Source organism: the organism of the source record quoted next, unplaced genomic scaffold (genome assembly GCF_019419815.1).
Source record: "Pyrus x bretschneideri cultivar Hongxiangsu unplaced genomic scaffold, Pyrus_bretschneideri_v1 Contig39, whole genome shotgun sequence".
Lineage (NCBI taxonomy): Eukaryota > Viridiplantae > Streptophyta > Magnoliopsida > Rosales > Rosaceae > Pyrus > Pyrus x bretschneideri.
In genome coordinates this window covers 659973-676529 of record NW_025999712.1, presented here as the reverse complement: position 1 = coordinate 676529, position 16557 = coordinate 659973, and the positions used below count along the sequence as shown (strand labels likewise).

Sequence of the window (16557 nt, the reverse complement as noted above, 5' to 3'; positions counted from 1 at the left end):
TTTTGTGACCTTGACTTCTCATTGCTTCTTATCCAAACAAAGCTTCAAAACGAGGGCTATAAAATCCAGGTTATCCCTAACCTGAGTGCACCGCCCAACACACATTTCTAACCAAAAGTGTCCTTAATCTAGTCATCTTATACTTTAACTAATGCTTCTTCTCAATGTTAAATGAGGCTCTACATTTGAGTCCTCTGCCATCGTTGATTTAAAAAGGTATAATTTTGGTTAAAAACCATATGACCCTATAACTTCATAAAAATAAACAAGAATAAAGGGTAACTTTCTTTCAAACAAAACTGAGGGCACGTTTACTTCTAAGGAATGAATATTATTTGTATTGATTTTATATCATTTGTTTACTAAGATTCAAAGAATGAATAAATAAGTGAGTTCCCCATAAATTTTGGATATAATCGATTGATTCTTTCATCTTAACTGAATTTCGGTATAGACTTTTGAATCATCCTTATTTGGAATAGGGTTTTTTTTTTTTTTTTCAAACTAATGTTAAAATAGTTAGGTAAAGTGACTAGTATATTGGATTGATGGCTCTTTTCTATCACTTGTAAAAGTCACATTGATTTTGGCTATTTGCAACCGACTAAAAGGGAAAGAGTAAAATAATCAGAGGTTGATTTGCTTTTCAAGTTTTCTTGATGCAGAGTAGCTAGGTATAATGGTTGTGCTTATGCCATGTGGTTCTCTAATGACCACCACATTCACAATCAATGGTTTTTATTTGAGTGTGATAGCTAGAAACAGATAAACAATGAATTATGGTGTTAATAATTAAGCAATGAGATGTAAAAGAGCTCGTGAAATTGCTATAAAGAAGATTTTATTTCTCGGAGTTTTAACGAAAATTTTGCGGTATTATTCACTTTAAGGAAAAATTATATTGTTACACTAAAAAAAATCAATCCTGATACTATTCACTTTATCCTTTATTTTGTCTTTATTATTAAAACTCAAAATTTTCAAATATTTTTCATTAGTTTTCTTTTTATTTTTTTGTCAAACATAAGCTTCATTGATAGAAGAAAATGTGGAAAAGATTAACTTAATAAAGACTGCTAGTAGGCCAAATGAACAAAGAAGCCCCAACAAAGCATATGATAGTCCAATTACTCTGTCGGTTGACAAAAGTCATCTTAGGCTCTTAGCACACCTTCATTTGAGGGAGCGACTCGCTCTCGAGGTCAAAGCACCAATCATGATGCATATATATAGAGAGAGTTTTGTAATTGGTTAATCCGTTCAAGTTGAAATAGTAGATAAAATTGTAGAAACAAAATAGTAGGAGAATTTTACGGTTTGAATTGTTGTGTATTATCCTCTCCATGAGGCTTGATATATACAAGTAGAATTGTCTACGTACATGGAATCCCTAATTCTTTTTTTTGTAAGGCCCCATAGAAATATGCTATACTGAAGTGAGCAAAGCTAAAACAATCGTAGTATTTATATCATTTGTGAGTGCGGCTAATTCCTCATGAGGTAACTGTATGATTAATCAAGAAAGAAATCTCTAACAATACAAAAGTTACAATTATACTTTAAATATAAATTGTTGACTCATGCCAACACTAGTACAATTAATATTTTAAGATAGTGTTTATTAAAGATTTTTAAGTATGACCGTTATACAACCACATGTATATAATCTTCAGTTATAACATAAGTATGTAGGTTTAAAACCTTGAGAAGATAACTACAACACATAGCTGCGTTAAGATCTCACCCAAAAAAAAATCTCGTACAGTATAGCTTTGGAATGAGCCGTGTGCAAGTTGGTGGGTGCAACTACATACACATTATGTGATATAGACAAGATGGTAAGGTTATGACCATGCCATCAAATTCTATATCCTAGATTTCGTGCTTCTCATACCATGAAAAGACAAGGGGCCATGCATCTTCTTAAAGACAAGAGATAGGGAAAGGCCCATGTTAATGTATGTTACAAATTAATCGCGTGACATCATCCATGAGAGCATGTAGGCCAGTTAGCTAAAAGATTTCATATATATCTAAAGAACGGGAATTGCCCGTGTGTATGTCATAATCTAGTTAATTTACTGTATGTAGAATAGGAGGAGAATGTGAACATGGTAAAAAGAATGGCATGTAGTGACGGCTATATATATTTAGAGACCTTTTAGACAAGCATTATAACGGAAGAGATTCTCATTTTTTCTTAAATATGATTAGTTATGAGCTCACACCACATTAAACTTAAATTATCTTTTTTTAAGTTGCACCTCGTATACCATCCTAACAAAATATTAGCTTAATAAAAAATATTTGAGGCATCTAATTGAGTTTAAAAAAATTGACGAACATTGTGTTATAAGAAACATTGAAATTTTATTGTGATCAATAAATAGGCAAATAGTTTCAGATTAAATTAAATTTTTGTAAGAATGATCTATGAATCGAGACTTACAAAATAAAGCGGTTCGAATTGTTGAAGTTCGATATGAAATGGGTCTTACAACTAATTCCTATTTTTTCTTTTTTTAAAAAAAAAAAACTGAATTACTTCTTTGGCCTTTTGTTTAATTTTATTTTAAGGATAATAAATAATAAATAGTCTTGATAGACAAATTAATCAAAAATTAAAATTTTTGAGTGAGGGTTGTCATATATGTCATGCTTCTGAAAATTATCCAATCATGTGTTAAGAAGTTTTTCCTCTTATTAAGGGTTTGATAAAGTGGATGCTAATTAATCATAATTACCTTTGGACCTCCTTGCTAGTTGTCTTTTGATACTGGCATGGCTTATACTTCCCTGGCTACCAGGACATTGTGCTCAAGATGAACTCTTTCTTTGAGACGTGACAACCTACGTTATGGCTAATACACATAGCCTTAGTTTATGTCTAGGGGTTTTCACAAATAAACTCACATTTCACAGTCAGAAACTTTTAAAGCACGGTTTTGAAAAAAAATACCAATGAACACAATTTTACTGCCCTTGACATTCACAGTTGATATGTAAGGGCCGGTTTGTTTTAATTTATAATTTGATTCTTGAAGTGTTTCTCACTAATATTAACAGTTATCGAGAAACATGCACCAGTTATGTATGATTTCTAACATAACAAGGACGGCTTAATTTTAGTACAATCATGATAACCACCTAAGAAGAACAGTAATAATTTCTCCGTATTCTTTTGCTTTTTGCATATATTGGACGAATTCAAGCAAAACTTTAATTCCAAACTAATAGTTAAGCTTTAGATTAGGGACTCTGCCACTGCCATATTATACTGGTGCTCAATTGATTAGGCCCACACGCAATGCCATAACATTGACCTTAAGCCAAACCCAATGAAAGTGGGTGTCCCTCTTCAATGGAGCTGATTGGGTTTTCTCAACTAGGATCGGCAAATGATCATGACTAACTTTGCTAATAAATCAAACTCCCTTTCACTAAACCAAACTTGCCGCAAAGGAAAATGAACATCAATTGGGAAACCCCAATCATCACGAAGCCCACGTGCTCCAAAAAACTTGATTATTTTGACCTTAACCAAACCATGTTGCACTCATAACAACATATATGATATAATGTTAAAGCAATCTGATGAGTGATATCGAGATAATTTATCGAGTGTTGTTGACAAAACCAGTCGAGATATGTCTAAGATCAAACACTTGGTAGGCACAAAAAAGACTTATACCAGACATTCGAATGATCCTAAGAAGACCTTCATATGTGTGTGTGTATATATATATATATATATTTCCTAAACCGTTCTGGAACTACCGTTGTTCCAATGTACAGTTGCCTCTGACTCTAGACAATAATAATACTAAACACCAACTATTTTTTGTATTCTAATGTCAAGTTTCTGACATTGCGTGAAATCAGTATATTATAGACTTGTGTAAATTCGTGTATGGCCTATCATTTTATATAAGAGAAATGAGACGAGTTCGGCGTAGAGTTGAAGTTTTGCCATGTACATATAAGAACATTCTTCATGCTCATTAAGTGCTTTGATTTTCCTTATTATTTAGGCGGAGGAGGTTGGACCTCATTTATATCTTGGCCGTAGTGCTAGTTCCACTACCCAACTACATCTAGTAGTTAGTGATCAAACCATCGATCACTGCAGACCACAAAAGTCATGCATATTAACATATTCATTAATATAAGACTAACCACCCTCTGTCAAGCCATAACTTACAGACATAAGTACTCTTGAATTTTTCAGGTCAAGGGTCAAGGGTCTTGTTCCAACGATACCAATGTTATCTTCAATTTTAAAATTATCATCTGCTCAGTTTATTAGATATGCAATTTTTATCACAAAAGTCACCTATGTTAATTAGAATAGGGTAAGCATATTTAAACTCTTTATTTCTTCTTTTCCTCACGATGTGGGATAGTCAATAGGTACACTAAGCTCAAGGACCACTAATTGACAGACGTTAAATTTCCTAGTCGTTTACAGACCATGATTTATGTAGAAGAAGAAGCTGAAGGACCACCAAGTTCGAAAATCCGTCCCTCCCTCACCCGATTCTTTCCATAATATATGTAATTAATTTAGAGTAGAATGTTGCTTATAAAATAATCCTTATCGTTTAATTATGTAGACTAGATCGATTTGGTACACATTAATCAAATATACACTCCTTTAAATCCATACAAAAAATATATATAATTTGGTATTTTATTTATTTACGCTTTAAATTCTAATGGGGAAGAGAAAGCCCCTTTGGTTTGAAGAAATTCTGAAAATTCAACCTGTCTGCATAGTGGACCTGTTGAAACGTTTCTGAGAGGATTTGAAAGCAACAACATGCATCTTAACCACCACAACACACTCTCCTGAAAACGATCCCCAGGTCCCATCCATCGATGGACCTCTAAAACAAGGAATTTGAGGCTTTTAACAATGCCAACAAGAATGCTCTAGCACTCCCTATCTAGGAGGACTTCTAGAAAAAAAAAAAATAAGAAAGCAAGGGTCAATGTATCCTAAGTTGGACGAAATGGACTTCGTCTCAAGTGGGATATTGACTTTAACTGACATGTGAGACACTTGTTTATACGTAAAACAAGCCGGTGATCGTTAGGGTTAAACGCAAGGCATTGCAGTCCTCACTCGACGCTTTATAGAACCATATTCGTACATTTTCTTCACTACGAATGAATGTCTTAATAGTTTTAGATTTAGGTGATTTTTGGTAGACATGATCTTTGATGGAAGACTTAAAAGATAGATAACTCGGATAGTTGAATACATTATCAATGCACGCTACAAAAACGTGTGTAAAAAATTGTGTAAAAAAATTGGCGTCACATATCTGCTTCCATTTTTCTTTGCCTATAATTTATGATCTTGTAGCTTTTGTTTTCTACAAAGCATGCAATTATTTCCCAAAAATTCTTAGCAGATGTGCCCCATATTATATGGCAAAGATTGAAGGTCCAAACATAGGTAGTAGTGTGTATCTTAAGAAGGACCAGCCAGGATTGTACCAAATGCTAGTTATGTATTTATGCTTTTCTTGAAAGATTGAGATGTGGTAGATTCAGTAAGGCATGATGTAGGACAACAAGTGTGCTACTTGAAGAACCTAGACTTAAGGAATTTAAAATTATCAATAATAAAATGGAAAGGTGATATTACCTGAGGATTTTTCTTTTATGGTACATTTTTAAGAGGTTAAAAGTGCAAATGATTCGTATATGTAAGTTTTTCGTTTGACCAAAAAAAAAATTATATACATATTCAAGTGTTTTGACGTAGTTGAAATTAACATATTTCTTACTCTAGCATGTTGAAATTAAGGGAGTGTATAATTTTATGGCTGATTGTACGACAAGTTATTATAATAATATATTTTACTTTCTAATGTATTCTAAAGATTTAAGAGATTCTCGTGTCATTCTATTTCCTTGTAAAACTAGTTTTTTCTTTTCATTGATTTGTGAATCTCAAGCCAATGGAAATAAGGCAACAACTTGAAAAGCTGCTTTGGATTGGGATTTGGAAAAGAGAAGTTTCCACGATCCTTAAAGCAGGTGAGAATCCGGTTTAATAGCAGCTTACCAACATTGAATTGGAATCATAAAAAACAGTCGATCTATTATCCTATTTCCTTGAAAAAGCTTGTTCCCATTACGTTCACGGGCCAGCTGGCCTGCCAACGGTAATGGGAATTCTCTCATTCCCTAGTCAAAGACTCAGTAGCCTGCGAGACCTACTCCACTAGATTGAGTCAACTTTTATTTTGATAGAATTCCATGCAAAATAAAAAAAAATACACAACGCTTAAATTTTGTTTTTCTAGGGTCCAATTATTAACTTGATAAATGTGGGATAGCCAACAGGTACACTAAGCTCAAGGACCACTAATTGACAGACGTTAAATTTCCTCGTCGTTTGCAGACCATGATTTACGTAGAAGAAGAATCTGAAGGAACATCAAGTTCGAAAATTCGTCCCTTCCTTATCTGGTTCTTTTCATAATCTATGTAATTAATTTAGAGTAGAATGTTGCTATAAGACTAGATCGATTTGTTACACATTAATCAAATATACACTCCTTTAAATCCATACAAAATATATATATAATTTGGTATTTTATTTATTTACGCTTTAAATTCTAATAGGGAAGAGAAAGCCCTTTTGGTTTCAAGAAATTCTGAAAATTCAACCTATCTGCATAGTGGACCTCTTGAAACGTTTGTGAGAGGATTTGAAGGCAACAACATGCATCTTAACCACCACAACACATTCTCCTGAAAACGATCCCCAGGTCCCATCCATCGATGGACCTCTAAAACAAGGAATTTGAGGCTCTCAACAATGCCAACAAGAATGCTCTAGCACTCCCTATCTAGAAGGACTTCTAGAAAAAACAAAACAAAAAATCAAAAAAAGAAAAAAAGAGCAAGGGTCAATGTATCCTAAGTTGGACGAAATCAACTTCGCCTCGAGTAGGACATTGACTTTAACTTACATGTGAGACGCTTGTTTATACGTAAAACACTTGTTACGTGATATATGTTTATATGTGAGACGCATGTGATGCTTTTGTTTAACGACACCTATTTATATACAAGATACCTATTTAATGACACTTGTTTAATGAAACAGGAGTTAACTATATTGATTCTCCTTAGCCTTGGCCTCAGTCCAGACCAAAAATTGTTATTAGAGATGTTGTAAACATACAATAATATGGTTTCTCTAGTATATTTTCAAGGAAAATAAAGAACAATTTAACAACAATACATATTGAAGTTCTAGTCCCTTGAAATTTGAAGGTCCATTTAACATTGGCCCATTGGGCAACCACATAGGCTGCATTGCAGATATGGGACTACATATATTAATTAAAGTTGACTGTATTATTTTTTTTGGAACAAATTCGTGGCACCACTTTTTTATATATAATTTACACGTTTTTATCGGACTCACTTCGTAATGTATTTCAACAATTGGGACTTTCTATCTTTTAGGTCTTCCTCAAAGATTATGTCTATAAAAAATCACCAAAATCTGAAATAATATGACCATTGGATTAAGAGTTTATAGTTTTTTTATAGAATCGTATTCGTCCATTTTCTTCACTACAAATGAATGTCTTAATAGTTTTAGATTTAGGTGATTTTTGGTAGACATGATCTTTGATGGAAGACTTAAAATTTAGATAGCTCGGATAGTTGAATACATTATCAATGGACGCTACAAAAACATGTGTAAAAAAATTGGCGTCACAGATCTACTTCCATTTTTCTTTGCCTATAATTTATGATCTTGTAACTTTTGTTTTCTACAAAGCATGCAATTCTCTCCCAAAAAATCTTAGCAGATGTGCCCCATATTATATGGCAAAGATTGAAGGTCCAAACATAGGTAGTAGTGTGTATCTTAAGAAGGACCAGCCAGGATGGTACCAAATGCTAGTTATGTATTTATGATTTTCTTGAAAGATTGAGGTGTGGTAGATTTAGTAATGCATGATGTAGTACAACAAGTGTGCTACTTGAAGAACCTTGACTTAAGGAATTTAAAATTATCAATAATAAAATGGAAAGGTGATATTACCTGAGGATTTTTCTTTTATGGTACATTTTTATGAGGTTAAAAATGCAAATCATTCATGTATGTAAGTTTTTCGTTTGACAAAAAAAAATTCGAGTGTTTTGACGTAGTTGAAATTAACATATTTCTTACTCTAGCATGTTGAAATTTATAGAATGTATAATTTTATGGCTGATAGTACGACAAGTTATTATAATAATATATTTTATGTTCTAATATATTCTAAAGATTTTAGAGATTCTCGTGTCATTCTATTTCCTTGTAAAACTAGTTTTTTCTTTTCATTGATTTGTGAATCTCAAGCTAATGGAAATAAGGCAACAACTTGAAGAGCTGCTTTGGATTGGGATTTGGAAAACAGAAGTTTCCACGATCCTTAAAGTAGGTGAGAATCCGATTTGGTAGTAACTTATCAACTTTGAATTGGAATCATAAAAAGCAAACGATCTGTTATCGTATTTCCTTGAAAAATCCGTTCCCATTGCGCTCACGGGTTAGCTGCCCTGCCAGCGGTAATGGGAATTCACTCGTTCCCTAGTCAAAGACTTGGTAGCCTGCGGGACCTACTCCACTATATCGAGTCAACTTTTATTTTGGTAGAACTCCATGCAAAAGAAAAAAAAAATACACAACACTTAAATCTTGTTTTTCTAGAATCCAATTATTAACTTGATAAATGTGGCTAACAATTGAATTAAAAAAAAAAAAAACAGTCTCATTTTCTCAACCAAGTTTTGAGTTCTAATTTTATGGACGAAAATAATTTAATAATAAATAAATAAATTGATAATTGTGCACCATATTCTTGCTAGTCTTCTGTCTATTGTAATCAAAAGTTTTTTTAGAAAAATTCCTCCAAAAAAAATCTAAAGAAACTTGAACTAGTCCGGCCCAACTTGTTACCAGGCCAACGCACACAACAACCCGACTCATTTAAGATCCGACCCGACCGTTTCCTTCGTTTCCAAATTCTTAATTGCAGAAATGCCCACAATACAAAAGCTTGTACAAAATTCCCAGTACGCGCCTTGTCCCTCTACTCCGTCATCTCCAACTCCCGCCGAAACCCTAATTCTAATCGCAGCTCCAGATGGCGGTGGTCGCCGAGAGATCTTCGGCCTCGGCCAACCCGCCGGAAGACAAGCCGGTGATCGTTAGGGTTAAACGCAAGGCATTGCAGTCCTCACTCGACGCTTTCTGTGAGTGTCGCTTATTTTGTATCCATTTTTCTCTTTTTATCTTGTTTGCTTGCCATGAAACTGTAGGAAAGTGGAAAATAAACTTGCTTGAACTTGCAAAGTGTGAAAAAATTGGAAATTTGTGACGAATTTCGGAACATTGTGCAATGTAGGGCTGGAAATCAATGAGAGACCGGTGAAGCGTCCGTTGGTGGATTTTGAGAAGCTTTCGATGTTGGATTCAGCTGGAAAGGGTAACGAATGGTGCTCGTATTTGTCAAGCATTGTTGTTTTTATATATGCGCGTGTTTGTGTGAACTGTAATTACTAAAATTACTAATATTTGGACTAACACAAAGTTATCCAACTGTTTTCGTTCACTTTGATGTAAGCGTTTTGTTAAAAAATTGTACACTAAATAGTTGCGATCTTCGTTATACCCAACAAAGAAATTCCTTTATGAGTTGTTGGATATGTTGTTAATGGAGTTATTGATTAACAAATTACTGAGTATGCTGAATATGATCAAAGTTGTTTTTTTTTTTTTTATGTTCCGTTGATTAGCAATTGACAAGGTTACATTTTTTTTCTTTCAGTTTTCGTTGTCTCTGTTGAATTAGAATAGGGTTGTGTGCTTTTGCAGATTTCATTAGAAGATGGAAATTTTTAAAACTCTGACAAAACGTGGTGCTAATTTCTTATATTTTTAATGCAGCAGAGCTGAAAACCAAGAAGGTTTTGGTACAGCATGTAGAGACAGTAAGCAGCTTTGACACCAGTGTTGATGTTGTGAAATCATTTCTGGTGAGCATGGCTGCCTATCTCTCAATTTTGTTCAATAACTATTCTTGTTTTGTAAACTATTTACATAAGCATGTGTTCGGGAATGCCATGTAACTCAGCTTATAGTTTTAAGGCTTTGTGACCCCTCCACCCCTTCCCCCCTCCTCTCCACAATCTCCTTTCTCTCTCTATCTCAATTAGCAATTTCATTATTCCCATTGCAAGATTCTGTGTGTGATTCCCATGTCATCTACTACTAAGAGGTTGGTGAAAATGTCTCACTGTTTCTTTTAGGACCCTAATACTGGTGACGTGCGTGATCGTAATACTAAGATTGGAGAACGTAAATATGCTTTGAGAAAGGAGAATGTAAGCTATCTGTCTCCTCCTCTTGGTCTTACGCACTTTATTACATTTTTACTTTCTAATGTACTGTCCCTAAGATTACTTGAACTTATTCTTTCATTCCCATTGTAATAGCAGAAACAAGATCTGATTTTGTCTAAAGCCAGACAGAGGAAGGAGGTACGTGATATGGTATAAGTTAATTGTATTGTTAGTCCATCAAGTAGAGGATTTGTTATACCTTGTGTTTCCATTAATATGATTTGTTCTTTCATGTCTTAGAGAGATAACGATGCACTCAATTTTCATATAATGAGCTTATTTATTCAGTTGCCCCATTCATACTTTTTTTTTTTTTTGTTTATTGTCCATTGTTCTCATTTCAATTTTTTCTTGTGATAATAACCATTGTAAGACAATGAGTTCTAATGTGCTTCAAATTAGGATCAGGCAACTTTAAACTTTGCTAGTTTCTGTCAAGTTTTTTATCATTTGTATAGGCCACAATCTTGGATTTTTTTTTTTTTTTTTTTTTTTTTAGATTAAAAATTGTGTTTGTAAAGGATTATTTATGATAGATTGAAAATAAGAACTAATAACCACATATGGCTTATTGATGCCATTTTATTATGGTCCAAGTTTTAATTAATAGATAATCACGTAATACCAGATTGGTACACTTGTAATCCCAAACTAAGTTTCCCAGAGTGGACAAATTTTTTCCTTCATTTCTTTTTGTTTGGGTTTTTTGTTGTTTAAAGTAGCTATATGCTTGATGATGATGATATAAAAATGATCCTCCAGTGTCAAACTGAGTATTCTAATAAGGAGGGGAAGTGGGTGGAATCTGGGATAGAGTCAGATTCTTGCTTCTCTCCAGACTTCGCTGTCAAAACATTTCAAGAACATTCCTTTAGTGTGTTTTTACTTGATTGGTGACAGCTTTCTAGGATGCTGTTCTGTCTGTTGGTTTGGGTTTATTCATTGAGTTTTTGTGTTTCTTCTGATATTTTAGGTGTTTTATGAACTACTTATCTGTCCATGCTTCTTGTATTCTTTGTGTGTTTCTCATAATAAATCTGGTGTTCTTTTATGAAAAGTTGTGTACTTGGAAATTTGTTCTGCAATATTTTCTTGGCCACTATCTCATTTTGAGTCCTTTCTAATAGGTTGTAGTAAAAAATGCACGTTTTGAACAAATATGGAGGAGCAGAAGAGGAAACAAAGAAACATCACATGAGAATTTGCATGAAATGTGTCATTTCTATGATATTATACGTGTTGACGTTGCAGAAAAACCCAAGGAGTAAGTTATCTTTCTTTAGTCATGGAATTCTCTTGCCCTTTTGTACTTGAGTCTAGTTGAAAATGACACCCCCTATGATGGTAAATTTGTAATACAGTGAGATATCTTTGGAGGACCAGAAGCTTTTGAACAGTTACTTGCCTCTGCTGAGAGAGTTCATCCCATTTGCTGCTTCTGAGATCGAATCAGATTTATACGCTAACAGTTCCAAACAAGGTTGGTTTTACATTTAAATGGATTGCAACGTGTCAGTAGGTGCTGCCACCCATTTAATAGTGACATTAATCAGACCCAAGGTAGAAGAATTGGATACTTTATAGCATTTTATCCTTGGTCCATAGACCGCAGTCCGCACTCATAATTGCTTCTTGTAGAGTTGAATATTGATTTCGGCCTTTATATTAATACTAGTGGTGACCCGTAACTCATTATTTTCTTGTTACGGTATGATGATTTCTCTTATGTGTTTGTAGATTCGGAAGATGAGTATGTGTATGACTTGTATGCTGTGAAGGAGGAAAGTGATATGGCTATTGAAGAAACTTCAAACCCATTCCCCTTGTAAGTATCTTGTGTACTATACTTGTTAAGCTTCCACCTTAATCTCTTGCTAAACTGATCATAATAACTTCGGTACAGGGTCCAAGTTGATGATGAGGATTTCTATGATGGGCCTGATGAATCTGAATATGAATCTGATGATTCAAATGGTAATCTTAAACAATCTTTCATTTATCCTTTTTCTAGAAGTTCTTATTCTTGCTCTAACTGATTGGTGATTTTCAGCTGAAAACAACCCGCTAAATGATTATCCGGATGAGATATCTGAAGAAGAAGAAGAGGAATCAGCGAACAAAGACTCCGATGATGAATCAGAAGAAAATGAAAGTTCCAGCGACAAATCATCAGAACCTGAGGATTTAGATGAAAATGACTTTTTTGAAGATTATATACGATGAAAACAACGACGGCCATGACTTTGATCACCATGTTGATCCAAGTGATGAAGGTGAAGACCGGAATACGATCTTATAGGTGAAACTTTGGCATTCATGTATCTACTTTCTTCTTCGAACGAGGATTTGGTTACCAAGATCCTTTTACGTTGCGGTAATTTCTCCTGGACAAGTAAACCAATGTCGGAAGTTAATGATGGATTAGTGGTTAGATGTGAATATGAAGCCCTTTTGTACAGCCTAATAGTGATGGATCTATTAGTATGGCCATTGAAATCTTTCCTCTGTTATGTTATTGCAAGTCCATCGTTCCATTGTTTTGCCAGTGAGGGGATGTGAGATTTATGGACCAAATTATGGACGAGAGATTTTACAGTGTTACTGTATACTCGATTTATGCATCTGTGGACATATGAGTTGAAAATCTAAAAATGCTTTGGTTAAGATGAAATGAAGTTTATTTTATCAAGAAATTTGCATGATTACTTAGCTATGATTGAAGATAAAATGAGAGAATCGGGTAAGATAGTATGGACACGTGAATTGAAAATTTACATATGCTTTGATTAGAATATGCGATTACAAAACAGAAGCTCATGGCAAAAGAAGTAGATGAAGACTCAGGTAGACTTTGAAAGAAACTATAAGAAAAAAATATAAAGTATTTAAAGCTAACGGAAGATTTAGGACAAAATCTAACGCTATGACATTTTAGGATTTATCAGCTGTTGACACATGATGACTTAAGGCTTGGTTGTTGTATATTTTTTATACACATCAAGTCATGGTAAACCACCATTGCAAAGACCATTTGATACGTTGAAACTTACCAACAACGGGATGCGAAATAAAAAACCATCTAGAACGGGATGTCAGCGGTCCTGTTACATGGAGAAATTCTTAAGTAAAAGTCTTGCACCTGTCACTCATCCACCCAAAAAACAAACAGAAAAGTCCATCTTCAACGGATACTTAGGCGAGGGGCCGTACTCAAGAAATTTTCCGTTTCGGAAGTCATTCCTAAAGTCAAGGATTGTTTGCCTTCTTATTTTCGGTGTCCTCTCTTATTCTCTTGTTTATTGTTTTGTATGCTCACAGTTAAGGCACGTTAATATTTTATATTATTTTTTTTATAAAAATAATAAAATAAAAATAAATAGTAATATAAAATGTTTACCTAATTTAATCGTGATCACACAAATACAAACAGTAGAACACTGAAAAGCAGACAATCCTTGTCCATTCCTAAAACTTGTTATTTTCTGCGTCACCAGCTTTTTGACCTTTTGGTGTTTAAAAAAGTTCAAAAAAGTTCAAAAAAGTTCAAAAAGCCGGATGAAGAACCGGTCTCTCTTCACCCCAAATAAAGAAGAGAGTTAAACGAAAAATTTTCGGTACTATTTATTTTAATAAAAATTTATATTTTTACATAAAAAAATCAATTTTAATATTATTTATTTTAATCTTTATTTTACTATTTTAGTTAAAACTCGAAGTTTTAAACTTTTTTTCGTTAGTTTTCTGTAAATCAACCCAACCCGGTTTCCAGAATTCCCAAAAATCAATTGACTTCAAATGAATCCCTTGCTTCTGTAAAATGGCTGACATCGTTCCAGCGTCAGTCCCTGTTCATCCTACGAGCTCACAAATCCCGGTCGATCTCTTTGTCTCCAAGAAACATCCCGGCCTTCCACGTGGCGAATTGGGTTTCCTCGATTCCTCCGGCGAGACCGTTTACAAAGTCACCCATCAATCTCTGAAGACTTCTTCACACAAGCGCGTGCTGCTTGACGCCGCCGGAAATCCTCTGTTTTCTTTGCGCCGTAAAGATGTATGTCACCGCTCCGGCCCCTATTTGTTTCCCTAGAAAATAAATTTTCCCGGAAAAACTTCTCTTTGATTTTCTCTTTTGGGTTCTGATTCTTTTTTCTGGGATTTGTAGCATGGAAGCTGGGAAGGATACAAAGGGGGAGATAGTGAGGAGAAAGACTTGAAATTTAGAGTGAAGAGGACGAAAAAGAAGCTCACCAGAACTGAGTTGGAAGTGTTTCTTGTTGGTGAGAACTCGTCAGATTCAGCCGATTTCAAAGTGAAGGGCTTTCCTTTCCAGAAATCTTGCACCATCTACAGAGCCAATGAGATAGTTGCTCAGGTATGATTTTCTTTTATGTTGTGTGGATTTTGAATTCATTGCTAGTGTTGAAATTTGTGTGTTTAGAATGGCCAAAAGTCCTTATGGGTAGCCAAAATTGCTTCCTGTAAAAGCGCTTATGAGCGAAATGGTTTCTTGTGAAGCATTTTCAAAAGGGCCATAGCAAACCAGGGATTGTTTTATTTGACAAAGTTCAGTTAAGTTAAGCAGTTGTATGAGTTGCTTGCATATGATTATTGGGAGGAGGGAATTTGATTGCAAAACTTGATAAACCTTCTATTTCTGTGATTCTAAGTCCTAACCAAAAATACGTTTTTGAAGACTGTTGCCTTAAAGTTTATTGAGAAATATACGCAAATGGAACTAGTTACAAACTTTTAAGCGAAAATGGAACCTGGGGAGGGGGCACTCAACTGCGATTATATACAGTTTATGGGCTTATTGTAGAATGAAAGTTCAATCTCAGGACGGTTATATACAAGCCTTTCACATGTACTTTACCTCCAGTTCTATCTGTGTGTTATTGGAATTTGTAACTGGTTCCATTTGTATGTTTCTAAATTTTGAGTAGCACAGCTATTGGCCGTATAGAAAGAGTGTTGTTGTCTACATTTCGGTGTGGTAGTGTCATCATATAGAAATGGGGAAGTTGAGTAATGGGATCATTGCTACGGTTGAGTACTTGGAAAGTTGATTTATCAATGCAGTCTATCCTCGGATCTGCATCTTTCTTTTGAATTTAAATGCTTTTGCATAGCACGGTGATATGAACAAGTTCTGAGATCTCAAATGTGTGGTTCTGTGTATGAAGATTTGAGCAACGTCTTTTGTCACTTGACCATCATACAGGAGCGTTGTTGTAACTTGTTCATGAAAGGTCGTGTGTAATTATCTGATTCGCAAATAGCATTTGCAACGGAAGTTCCTAGATTATATCGTTTTTGAACTTTGCAATTTTGCGATCTAGTAGTGCAATAATTGAATCTTAGAAGTTTGTTCAAGGTGCTGTTTCTTGGTTATGAGATATAGTCTGAATTCTTTCGTTATGTCTTGTTGCAGACGAGTCTTATGTACAAATTGCACCAGCTTATGCCAAAGAGAGGAAAATTTCGACTAACTATATTTCCTGGACCCGTGGATCATGCTTTGGTAGCGGCCTTGATTGTAATATTTCTTGATTGATCACGGATTATAGAAGAACTGGAATCCAACATTTTCAAAATTATCAACGCAACAGTGCTACAACACAAACCAACAGGGGCAGAACCAACGAGATGCGAAGACATGAAGTAGTTAAAGCCCTCGATACTTATAAACAGACTGGTTGGTCCGTACGTTATGAGCTCTGCAACCATTTTTCCCGTTCACGAGTTCGATTATAATTCGTTGTCAGCTGTTAGGCGCGGTATGGTGTACTTCAGCATTACTTGTTAAAGATCAATGATCAAGTAGTTTATGTTTTCGCTTTTCTTTCAAAGAAATGTGGTCTTCATTTGCAAAGGGTTGAAACTGGCTCGGATTTTCCAGTTACTTGTCTGAGTTGTGAACTTGCATGTTTCAAGTTGAGTAGCGTAGCAGCTCCAATCACAAGCCGAAATGGGCGTAAAATATCGCATTGAGCCGTGACCTGGAAAAAATGGCAACAAGTTAGGAAGAGGAAGAACAAATAAGCCGATAAATAAGGTTACTGACTAGCTCTTGGTTTAATGATACTTCTCTTTTTCGGAAGATTTCTCAGATTTGAATGTCCCTTCAATAAT

At 34.6% G+C, this 16557-nt stretch overlaps 2 protein-coding genes across 4 annotated transcripts; both read left to right on the top strand.

Annotated features, from left to right (window-relative positions):
- The first annotated feature begins 9074 nt into the window (after positions 1-9074).
- LOC103958937 (RNA-directed DNA methylation 4) lies at positions 9075-12957 on the top strand. Of its 3 annotated transcripts, none has more exons than XM_048564758.1 (10): positions 9075-9276; positions 9429-9509; positions 9974-10059; positions 10333-10407; positions 10519-10563; positions 11553-11689; positions 11787-11905; positions 12163-12250; positions 12329-12399; positions 12476-12957. In XM_048564758.1, the coding sequence occupies exons 1-10, from the start codon at positions 9168-9170 to the stop codon at positions 12646-12648; spliced, it is 984 nt and encodes a 327-aa protein (XP_048420715.1). In that variant the 5' UTR covers positions 9075-9167; the 3' UTR covers positions 12649-12957. The 3 variants fall into 3 exon arrangements, with proteins under 3 accessions (XP_048420715.1, XP_048420714.1, XP_048420713.1); XM_048564757.1 differs by having other exon boundaries at positions 9076-9276; positions 9971-10059; positions 10522-10563; XM_048564756.1 differs by having other exon boundaries at positions 9076-9276; positions 9971-10059.
- A 1223-nt stretch (positions 12958-14180) lies between these two features.
- On the top strand, positions 14181-16267 carry LOC103958938 (protein LURP-one-related 7). Its single transcript, XM_018650299.2, has 3 exons — positions 14181-14476; positions 14588-14797; positions 15857-16267. Exons 1-3 carry the CDS (start codon positions 14243-14245, stop codon positions 15977-15979), a joined length of 567 nt encoding a protein of 188 aa, XP_018505815.2. The 5' UTR covers positions 14181-14242; the 3' UTR covers positions 15980-16267.
- The last annotated feature ends 290 nt before the right edge of the window (positions 16268-16557 follow it).